Raw genomic sequence first — 11,838 nt, forward strand, 5'->3', positions numbered from 1 at the left:
GTATCATTGACCATGTAAAGATATAGCGTTCGACATAAATCCCACATGCAGACACATATTCTGATTTCTTTTAAGAAAATCTCTTTTTTGGTAGGAAGAAGAAGAAAAAAAAAAAAAAAAAAAAAAAACCCCTTTTCATACTAGAGAATATCACTGCACTAAATATTACTTGGTGATTATTTGTCATAAATGGAAAACAAATTAAGAGACTCTAAGGGGAGTGTATTCAATTGAGAATTGGAGATATTTCAATAGATTTATAAATCTATGAATTTTTATGGAGTTTAATTGATTTGTAGAGATTCCATGTAAAATTTTGATTCAATTCCCTCAAAATCTTATGGGGAGATGGGAGATTTGTGGATGCTTAAAATACACTACAAAATCTCTCCAATTCCCTCTAATTTCTCATCTTTTTGAAATTCTTTAAAATCAAATTCTAATTGAATACACCTAGAATGTTATAAACTTCTTTAAAATCTTAATTGAATACACTCAGATTTATAAGGATTTTAATAAACTATCTTAAAATCTCGATTGAATACACATTGAATTTCAAAGAATTACTTAAAATCCTGATTGAATACCCCTAGATTCATTAAAAGAATTAAAATCATTTAAAATCTCAATTGAATACACTCATCTAAATCTCATCTTTAATACTAATAAAACCCTTATTTTATTTTAATTTTTTGAATTATAAATTATAATAATAAATTAATTAATCAAATGTAAAATTTGAGCGGTTGAACCAATTTCTCACTTAAGGTACATTTAATTTAATTTAATTTTTTTGATAAAAATGTCACATTTTAATAATAAAAATGAATGTTTTGGTTTTAACACATAATATCATTGATAAAGAGGTTAACTGACATAAAAATGTACCTAATTAATTTACCAAGAAGCTGTTTGACACTATTTGTTTACCTCTTTAAAAAACTGAAGACGATTACTAAACAAAATATGAGTTTTCAGTTAAAAAAAATTTAAGCTTGAAACTAACAACGAAATAGTTAAAAAAAAAAGAAAGTTAAAACTGAAACTAACAACTAAATGATATCAAAACGGCTCCTTTGAAATAAAAAACCTAATTCACCAAAAAAAAACAGGGAGTTTTAACGAAAAGCACATGATACTGTTCACTTTAATGAAAAATCACATTTTTACACTAAAAAGTCAATCCTGATACTATTCACTTTACCCTTTATTTTGTCCTTATCATTAAAACTCAAAGTTATCAAACCCTTTTCATTAGTTTCCTAAAAAAAAAGTCCATGAGAAAACGTTTGTAACTAACCAAATCGGAAATGTATTTATTAATTTTTCAAGCTATCAGAAGATTTATAAACCGAAATCACCAAGCTCCGGTGTCCGGACTTCAGACCAGTAACGGTAACGACCAATAACGGAAACCATCTCGGTAACGACCAATAACGGAAACCATCTCTCTCTCTCTCTCTCTCTCTCTCCGATTGCGGATTCCTTCTCTTACAGATCACTCCCACGAACCCTAGATTTTCTTCTAGGGTTTCTCCTTTCCTTCCCTGAACTGCAAAACGATGCCTTCATCCCCCAAGTTCTTCCACGCGCGCCAACCTCCCTCCACTCTCAGACCAACAGTCCTGATCGTCGCCTTCTCCCTCGTCTTCGGACTCTCCGGGTTCATCTTCGGAATCGTCTCGATTCTCCACCCGAGCCAGTACAAGTGCCTGGCCGGCAACGCCAGATCGGTGAAGGTGGTTTGGGAGAAAAGTGGAGGCGGCGGCGGCGGCGGCAGCAGCAGCACTCAAAATGGTCTCGTTTCGGGGGTTGGAGATGGAAATGACGAGAATAAGAGGCATAAAGTCATGGGCTTTGTGGGGATACAGACCGGGTTCCGATCCACTGGTCGTAGACAGTCCTTGAGGAAGACTTGGATGCCGTCCGATACACAGGGCCTTCAACGGTATCGATTTTATTTAAATCTGTTTTCATACATACCAACAATTTGATTCATAATTCACATGATTTTAGTGGAAAATTGGCTGAAATGATCAGTTTACAAATCCCGATTGCTGAAATGATCACTTTTCAGTATCTAATCGATAGTGTCGTTAATATTTGATCGATATATGTGGACAAGATTTGATCTTGATAGTTCAATAATTGGGATTTGCAAAACACGATCATTTCGGTCAATTTCCCGATTTTAATAGCATATATTGTTTGTTGCGAATTATGGTCCTAGGAGAATGATTATTGTTTTTGAACTTTGATTTAGACGACTTTATATGCTAGAGTGGCTTGAAAAAGTCGAAAGCTTGGTAATTGTGATTGTGTTATTTGGTATTGATTGGAAAAGTGGGGTTGCAGCTTGGAAGAAGCCACTGGTTTGGCTTTCAGGTTTGTGATTGGTAAAACCAAGGAAAAAGCAAAGATGGCAGAACTCTCTAAAGAAGTGGCCAAATATGATGATTTTGTGCTATTGGATATCGAAGAGGAGTACAGCAAGCTCCCCTACAAAACGTTAGTTCGGGAATAATTATAGTCGTCTTTCATGCCTCTAGTTTATTACTGAAGCATTATGAAAATAAAAATGTTGTTTGTTTCTATTGCAGGTTGGCTTTCTTCAAAGCTGCCTATGCACTTTATGATGCTGACTTCTATGTTAAAGCTGATGACGACATATACTTAAGGCCAGGTGTGTAGATTTGTACAGAATATCCATATCATATTTAGTGTGTAATATGTTATTTGATTCTGAGATTTTTTGGAGTAATGTGATCACTTTGCATTGATATTACCAGATCGCCTTTCACTGCTTTTGGCAAAAGAGCGTTCTCACTCTCAGACTTACCTTGGGTGCATGAAAAAGGGCCCAGTCTTCACTGACTCGAATCTTAAGTGGTTAGTGCTGTTTCTTTCATGATTTGGTTGTCTTTTCTCTGGTGATATCATTAAACTTCCTTTTTATATTTTATGCCTTTATTAGTCTGTGCAACTACTTGATTTAAGACTATTTTGGAATCATTTGGTGGGTGTGATTACTGAAAGTAACATGTCCAGTTATCCTGCATCCAAGTTAAATGGTTCACCGATAACCAGAACTATTCCGTTATCTTTTCTTGCTGCAGTAAAATGATCTGATTGATGAAATTATTGCAGGTATGAGCCACTTTCCTATTTGCTTGGAAGCGAGTACTTTCTCCATGCCTATGGTCCAATATATGCTCTTTCTGCTGATGTTGTTGCAAGTTTGGTTGCTCTTAGAAACAACAGGCAAGTTAACCAAACTTTGCTAATTTAGTTGATATGTACCCTTAGAAGTATGCACCGGAAAGTTATTGTTTGTTATATTGTATTTTCGGTCTCTCTTAGCATGTATATATGTTGGGAAGCTGATGGCGTGTTCTTAATCAGAGATCTTGAATGATTGAAAAAGTTTCAACTTCACTTTTCTCTTTGATCTAGTTAGTTGGTGTCAGTAATCTTCTTTTACCCTTGGGAACAATTAAGCCCTGGGCATGACCACTCCATTATCCCTTGAGACAAGTCCAAGGTGGCTGAACATGTCCGGCTTTAATGCCAACTCCCCATAAGTTGTTTAAGTTGCCAAGTTTATCCATTGGAAGGAGTTTAACTTGTAACCATGTACATAGTGCTGGGAGGGTGAAGGGGTGGCTGCTTTCAGTTCTACTTCTATTGTTTTATCTTTAAGAGTTGAATGATTCTTCTTTGATCCAATTGGTGGGTGTTGGTAATGTTATTCGGTCACATATCGAGAGGCCAGTTAAGTTGTTCTACGATATTTAGGAGACACTAGTATATGGTACAGGTCTATACACTTGCCATTGTTTCATGCTCTTTTACTTTCCTGAACAATGAGTGCCTCTTAGATTTGACCTCTCTATTATCACTTGAGCAAAGTCCTGGGTGGTTGAACGTATCTCAGTTTCTATTATTAGTTGTTTAATTGTCTAGGAGATTGATAGGTTTGCAGGACGGTAGGACCTTGGCTGTATTTGTTTGTCAGGATGTATGTATGTGAAAAAGTGGCGAGTGTTGAGTTTTATTGGCTTTTTGTGCCTTTGGGAGAAAGTTCTGGCCATAAAAGTAACAAGTATTTAGTGAATGCTTAGTTTGACTAAAATAAAGACGGGGTGAAGTTTATATGATCATGGTAACTCTTATCGTTAGCATTCTTCAGAAAGCATTTCTAGGTCAGTGTCCAGGGGTTAATAAACCTAGTCCAACTCCAATTATCACTAAAGAGAGACTTATAAGGGCAGCTTGAATATCAGGTGGTTTTATGCTTGTGATACCACCTCCAATGCCCCTACAGTTGAAGTATTATAGTTGGGATTTCTCGCATCATTTAGCATGAAGCATCCATGCTGTATAGGCTTCTGATTATCATATCCAGATACATGATTGTCTTAACTCATCTTAAGCTATTTGGTTTGTTGTTTTCCCATTAAATTCAAATATCAAGAAAATAAATGATTCAATTGTCAATAGATCTTTACATCTCTGTTAATTTCCTACCCTGCAACAAAGCTAATTTTGTATCATCTTCTGTGTAATCACAGTTTTCGAATGTTTAGCAATGAGGATGTCACGATTGGTGCATGGATGCTTGCAATGAATGTCAACCAAGAGAACAATAAAGCATTGTGCTCACAGCATTGTACATCATCATCTATCGCTGTGTGGGATATTCCAAAGTGCTCTGGTTGGTGTTTCTTCTCCGTTTATAAATTTTAGAGACTATCTTAGTAATCTCTGGTAATCAAATGCCATATGCTAAAATTGCATTCAAGATCGGTGTTCAGACATAAAATATTTCATCTTATGCAGAGAGTTGTTTTTCATATCCCGTTGTCCCATATCTTTTCTCAGCCTTCAGAACCACATAATTTAACTTGGGAATGAAATGAAATAGTAAGTAACCATAGGAAATGATAATACTGTTTTGAAAGGGAAATTTTTTTTAAAAAATCTAGGAGTTATTTTAAATAAACCACAAATGTTATATCAATTCAAAATGGTTTGGAGTCGCATTAAGCTTTAATGAACCAGTTGACCATTTTGCCCTTCATTGGAGCGTCAATGAGAGAATGAAAACTGAAAGTCAGTGTTTAGCAATTACTTGAAAAAGGTATAATTGGATTGGACATTTCACATTTATATACACATAAGTGTACATTGTTTTATAGTGTCACTGTTAATGCAGGGCTGTGCAACCCAGAAACCAAATTGCTAGAACTCCACCAGCAGGACAGCTGCTCAAAAACTCCGACAGTGGAATCTGATGATTAGCAGCCTTGCATCGTTTTCTCACGAAGTGGATCAACTGAGGAGTTAATTTTGGGTATGCGCATTCTTCTGTTACCTGACGATATCATTCTTTTGTTTTTTCCCATGTGTAGTAAGAACACAGAAATATACACATTTTTTGAAGGGTCCCAAAGAGGGATATGATGAGAAGAGGGTGTAGTAAAAGGGCATGGCCCGTATGGGGTCACAGTTACAGGATTTAGGATGACCCCGTACGGGGTCATAGTTATCAGGGTTGTAATCATTTGTCAACCATTCTAATTTTATATCATTCTTTAGAATTTTGACTTCAGATCTTTTAAACATCAGTTCGCATTGCACTTGGAACCTAGATCGAGAATGAAGGTGACTGGAAGTAGAAACACTGTTCTTCTTCATCCTTTCTTTACTAGTTTTAACAACGTACACTTTCAGAGATATATCTTGAAAACTTGGGGTGTTTAGTGGGTGCTTTTTCAGCATGTCATTCCCTCCCTACTGCTCTCTGCAATGTCTGTCCATAGGGTTACCTCAAATCCGAAAACAGCCCCATTTTTCTTTCCTTTGAAGGCATCTCTGTGGATTCCGATATACCCAAACATGACAAGCTGGAAACTTGGACTGAATTTTTCCATTCCGTAAACATAGTATAAGAAATAAACCTTTTGTGTCCTTTTAAGGCATTGTCTATGGTGCTTGCTTTCATCCACTGGGAACAAGGGAAATTCTTCGCCTTCTATAACCTACGTTTGCCATTTTTTTCCCAAGAAAACTCTTTTTCCAGCTGCTGCCACAACATCAGATTCAATCTTTCCACTCTTACCCTTTGAGACCTCATAGGAACCTTCATCCAGATACAAGGATTCTTCCAAGTTTTCACTTTCCCTCCATTTGAAATCTTAGATCATCATGTCATTTCCTCAAGCATTAGACCTCATGTCATACCCTCAAGTTTTCACTTGGATAAAACTCAAGTTTTGTAACTTGTAAGCTACACACCTCAAGCTCTCCCCCTTCCGTGGTCATAGTCAAAACTCATTTGCCATCAAGATCTCTTTTAAAGCCTTGTTCACCATCAAGGACGATGTAAACGCCTTCATTTGCTAAACTTACGGTTCTCTAGCTCCCACCTTGAGCCTTTCTGCCAAGTTCTGTTCTCAGTTTGTCTCCAGTAACTGAATCTTTTTCTATTTACATCATAGAGTAACGAAGCACTTTCTAAGATCCACAGTTTGAGGATATTTTGGGCCTTATATTGACCTATGTTCATATTCTTTACAACAGTCTGTTTGGTATCTTTTTTTGGATCCAACTATTCAAATTTGACTTCATATCTCCCAAGATTTGTTAATCTTATAACCTGAGAAAGATGTTTTTTTTCAACTTATGCTCAATTTAGGGTTTGAATCTCCCTTTAGTGTATGCAAGGAGTAATATTTGCTTGAATTTTTTAGGAAGGGAAATGACCTGACCAGACCAAACCGAACCAAATCAAACTGATCACCCAATGGATGATTTCGTTCGATTATGTTACTAGTATCGAGTTCTAAACCAAACCAATCTGAACTGCGCGCCTTGAAAGCGAAATCAATTCTCAATTTGAGGAAACTTGTTTGAAGTCATTGATTTTGTTTTGAGTAAGGTTTCTGGTATGTAATTTGCATTGTTGTCTTTGCAAGTACAAGGCACTTGGCTTACTGAAGACAACAATTGGAATTATACATGGTGGCCAAATGAACATACCAGTTTTGGCCTCTCTTCCTATCCTCGAACTCCATCTGAATCTGATTTGTTACTCTTTCCCTCCCTCCCTCCCAAATGTGTCAATTTTTTATGGTATGGCTGCCCATGTTCTGCTATTGATCTGCCCCTTCATCATCAGTGCTTCCCATCAACTATGCACCATATTATGATACACACACACACACATATATATATATATGTTTGTGTGTTTGTCAAAGGATAATACTTGGCTGCTGAAATAAGGGCAGCAAGTCTTGCTAAAATGAACAAGTGTCCAATCATAAATAGACATGACCTCATACAATTAAAGAGTTGAAAACGTAAACCAACATCACCCCAACTGATTGGAAAAAAAAATCGACAACCCACAAAAAAACCCCCCACACACAATCTTTCACAGATCCATCCTTCCCAAACAACCACCCTTCTTTTCCGACTTCCTCACATCAACGCTCCTTTTCGACCTCCACACACCTTTCGGAATCCGGATAGAACCTTAGAGATCGAGCTTTGGTTCTTAGATTTGTCCATTGGGTTAGGGGTGTTTCTTCTCTTAGTTTCCAATTTCAATTGTTCAAACACATGTTCGTTTTCAATTGGATTTTCAGCATGATTTGATATATATATATATATAAAAAAAAATATGTTGTGTTGGTATTGGTCTCCACTCTCATGGTCCCACACCAAACATGATCCCACTTGTTTAACTTGTTTTACCATTTTAAAACTAGATATAGTCCAGTTTGTTTGTTCCTTACAATACATAAAAGGTCGTACCCAGTGCACAAGGTTCCCGTTTTACGCATGGTCTGGAAGAGGTGAATGTCGGCTAGCCTTACCCCCATTTATGGAGAGGCTGCTCCCAAGTCTCGAACCCGAGACCTACCGCTCATGGGCGAAGGTTGTTCCTTACAATACATAAACCCAAAAATTAAATTTGATGAGTTTATTATTAGGGGTTGTTAAAAGCTAGAGGAATTCATGATTAAACCAATAATTTGTAACCCTAAATAATTGATCATGAAATCCAAGTTGAATTATTGAATATAAAACTTGAGTAGTGGAGTTGAACAACCAGCTTTTGATATTATTGTTGTTATTGGCATTGCTGGTGATTGTTAAATCATATCATTGATGCTTTGAGTGGTTAGTAAGTCAATTGAGGCAACAACATATGATTGTCTACAATATGTAAAGGGCCGGATCCCTTTCCATCTGAGCCTATTGACCATATAATCCGAGCCCTTGAAATTTGATTCAACGATTAGACCCTATTAAAAGTTATAATAACTTTAGCCGTTAGATCAAGTTTTAAGGGCCCGAATTATGTGATCACTAGGCTCAGATGAAAGGGATCCGTTCCTATGTAAAGAATCTAGAAATGATTTCTGCAGTCTTTACTTTATGCACTTCTTTTATTTTGCTCCTTAATTCTCTTTTGATTTAGGATTTTTGGACAAAATAGTTTTTGAGATTGACATAAGTCCTTATTTTGGTTCTTGATATTGAAAATCGCTAGAAGTGATATCTGAGTTTATTCATCGTGAATCATTTTGGTCATTTAGTGAAAAATCTGTTAGTATCCTCGATAAGTGGAGAGGTTGGTCTATCAATATTCTTGTTCATGTGATAATTTAATGAGGATTTTGACAAATTTTCACAGAAAAACTAAAATGATTCACGGTGGACAAACTCAGGAATTACTTCTATCGATTTTCATTGTCAGGGTCCAAAACGAGGAATTATGCCAATCTGAAGGACCATTTTAGTTTTTTTTTTTAAAATACCTTTAATTTATTCAATCTAACTAAAAGGAAAATCAATAATGAAAAAATAAGTGCAAAAATCATTTCTCAAGAATCTAATGACTCATGATTTGAGCACACTAATTATGATCGGCCCCATTGAGATTGTGTTATGATGTTATTCAGCAAATTTTAGTTGTCGATTGGGTTATTATAGTAATATATGGGCCATGGGTGTGCACTTGGGTTGGGCTACAAGAAATACAACCCAATGAATTTGGGAACTGAAAATGTCCGGGGCCACAACCAATGATTATTATAGGAGTTTATGATATAAGCCCTTCCAGCTCACGTAATTAATAACATTTATATATAGTTGGATTTGAGGACTCATGTTTTTATACATATTTTGACAATTATTTTATAGGGCACATTTCGTAATATATTTTAACAATCTAAATTATTTGTATTTAAGTACATCATTCATAGGTCATCCTTGCAAAAATTAGACAAATTCAAAACAATTAATACATTCATTTGTAGTGAAAAACATGAACGAATACAATTCTGCAAAGAAACATTAAATTCAATGATCATATGGTTTCATATTTGAGTGATTTTTTATAGACATGATTTTTTAGGCAAAACATAAAAAATAGGTAGTTCAATCGTTGAAATACATTATGAAGTGTCTCCCACAAAAAATATGTGCCAAAAACATAAGTCCTCGAATCTCAACCCATATTTCCACGCATCATGTGTGTGTCGAGTGTGAAGAAGCTCATATATTTCCATCTGGAAGAAAACAAAGAAAGAAAGAGGCTACAATTTGACCTTTAATTAGTCAGCTGCTTTTGTAATATAAGGTAGTGTTGTCTATATATTTATTTTTACTTCTGATACACTTTTTCAATTTCGGTTGTTGTATCATATGTATGAAAAAGATCAATATTAAAGAATTAACAAAGATTCGTGTAAAATAAAAATGAGTGTGTGAATAACACTATCGATAATATATTAGAGAGACGTTCGGTGTTCCTTAGAATTCCGAACACAAAATGTCACCAGTATTATTGTTTCTCCAAACTCCACAGTCCTCCCATATTAACATATCATATGTAATATATATATACACATATGTATACATATACATATACATATACATATATATATATGTATATATAATCAAATCGGCAAGTACATATATGTATATATAATCAAATCGGAAGTACATATACATACATATACATACATATATATAAAATCAAATCGGCATCACGTGCCTTGCCTCATCCTCCTCACTTCCCTCAGTGACCAGACCACTCGAGTCTGTGTTCTCATCACGTTCATAATGAATGCATCTAAGCTTCCTATGTGTAGCTCTCTTCTGACATGCTTTGCTCGTTATTCTACCCACTATTTCCTCTCTCTAAGCTGTATAATTATTATTATATTTTTCTTGTTTTAATGGAGATATATATTCTTTGGTGTCTCCAATTGTATACAATATCGTATGGGTTCTCTCAGGTTTTAAAACATTATGCTTCTTTTCTCTCTAGTTACGACCATGTGCTTGTAACAATATTGTGTATGTTGTCTCTTCGATTGTATACAATATCATGTATTTTTGTAGGGTTCACTCTAACATTTTTCCAACTATCAGAATGGTTTATATCAATATTTCAATTTATCAATGATAGATCATCTTTACAAAAAATTACACAAATCTAAAATATTTTTTTTTTTAACAAATGCTATTATCTACATTAAGGGGGAGGGAGTCTCACAATGAGCTAGCAATAATGTGGTTCAAACTGGCATTTGGTGAGAATCAAACCTAATACCTCTTACTTACAAGTAAAGAGGAATAACACTAAATCGTAATACTAAGTGGCGACAAATCTAAAACTATTAAGACCTCCATTTGTACTGAAGAAAATAGATGAACACTGTTCTACAAAGAAATACTAAATTTAATTCAATAATCATATGGCTTCCGATTTAAACGACCTTTGGTAGACATGATATTTGAGGGAAGACGTAAAATATTAGCAAGTGAATTATTAAAATACATTACGAAATGTGTCTCACAGAAACGTGTGGCAAAATGTGCGTCTCAAAATCCTACATATATATTGTTGTGATGAATGAATACAATGACTGGACAATATGAGGTTGAGGACAAATTAACAACTAAGCCATGAGGGAAACCCATCAGCCCTTTTCCCCAGAACATTAGGAATAGGAAGGAGAAGGAATCCAAGGTGAGAGAGACCAACAATGTACAAATTTTTAAGGCATGTGGTTTACTTATCCTTTTACTAATTATTTAGGCAGTTTTTATGTACCCTCCAAACACATCACTATCCAGTCTAATCCAATCAAAGCAATCATGATCTTGTGCCAGCTTGTTCTATTTTTTGTATGAAATTTTTTGTTCAAATTATTGATGATTGTCACTTTCTCTAATTAGTGTTTAGAACAGATAAATCGTCAAAAAAGCGAACGAACCCAAATTCGAGAACGATTAGAAAAGTGCAACTCTGTTATGGCATCTACCAAGAAGTTAGAACACAAATAGTTACAAACTCTTTTGTGTTTGTAATTGAAAGTTGGATTTGATATCTTTTTTATATATGAAATGTATATATACAGCATCCTCAGTACTAATCACGTTACACATGACATTAACTGATCAAAGTTGAAAACGAATACAAGCTCCAAAGAACAATCAACATAGCGCAATAGTTTTTATAATCAACAGAGAAGGGGAATTTAAGCTATGATTGGCGGAACCTGAAACATGACATTGGTGAATGGTTGGCGAATAATTGGAACAAAAAACAAAACGTGGGTCCAAAGTGTTTGAAGCAGCTTGCTGGTGAAGTGAAAATTATACGGGGACGTAAAAGCCGAGAGAGAGAGAGAGAGAGAGAGAGAGAGAGAGAGAGAGAGAGAGAGAGAGAGAGAGAGAGAGAGAGAGAGAGAGAGAGAGATGTTTCAACCCTTGTGAAACAAAGTAATCTCTCTAATATATCTGACACTAATGATT

The 11,838-nt window shown here is 35.3% G+C and overlaps 1 protein-coding gene across 2 annotated transcripts; it reads left to right on the plus strand.

Annotated features, from left to right (window-relative positions):
• The first annotated feature begins 1,301 nt into the window (after positions 1-1,301).
• LOC126589917 (probable beta-1,3-galactosyltransferase 14) lies at positions 1,302-5,611 on the plus strand. Of its 2 annotated transcripts, XM_050255365.1 has the most exons (7): positions 1,307-1,948; positions 2,356-2,508; positions 2,601-2,683; positions 2,790-2,889; positions 3,148-3,261; positions 4,572-4,714; positions 5,216-5,611. In XM_050255365.1, the coding sequence occupies exons 1-7, from the start codon at positions 1,563-1,565 to the stop codon at positions 5,299-5,301; spliced, it is 1,065 nt and encodes a 354-aa protein (XP_050111322.1). In that variant the 5' UTR covers positions 1,307-1,562; the 3' UTR covers positions 5,302-5,611. The 2 variants fall into 2 exon arrangements, with proteins under 2 accessions (XP_050111323.1, XP_050111322.1); XM_050255366.1 differs by lacking the exon at positions 2,356-2,508 and having other exon boundaries at positions 1,302-1,948.
• The last annotated feature ends 6,227 nt before the right edge of the window (positions 5,612-11,838 follow it).

Source organism: Malus sylvestris, chromosome 11, assembly GCF_916048215.2.
Source record: "Malus sylvestris chromosome 11, drMalSylv7.2, whole genome shotgun sequence".
NCBI classification, from domain to species: Eukaryota; Viridiplantae; Streptophyta; class Magnoliopsida; order Rosales; family Rosaceae; genus Malus; species Malus sylvestris.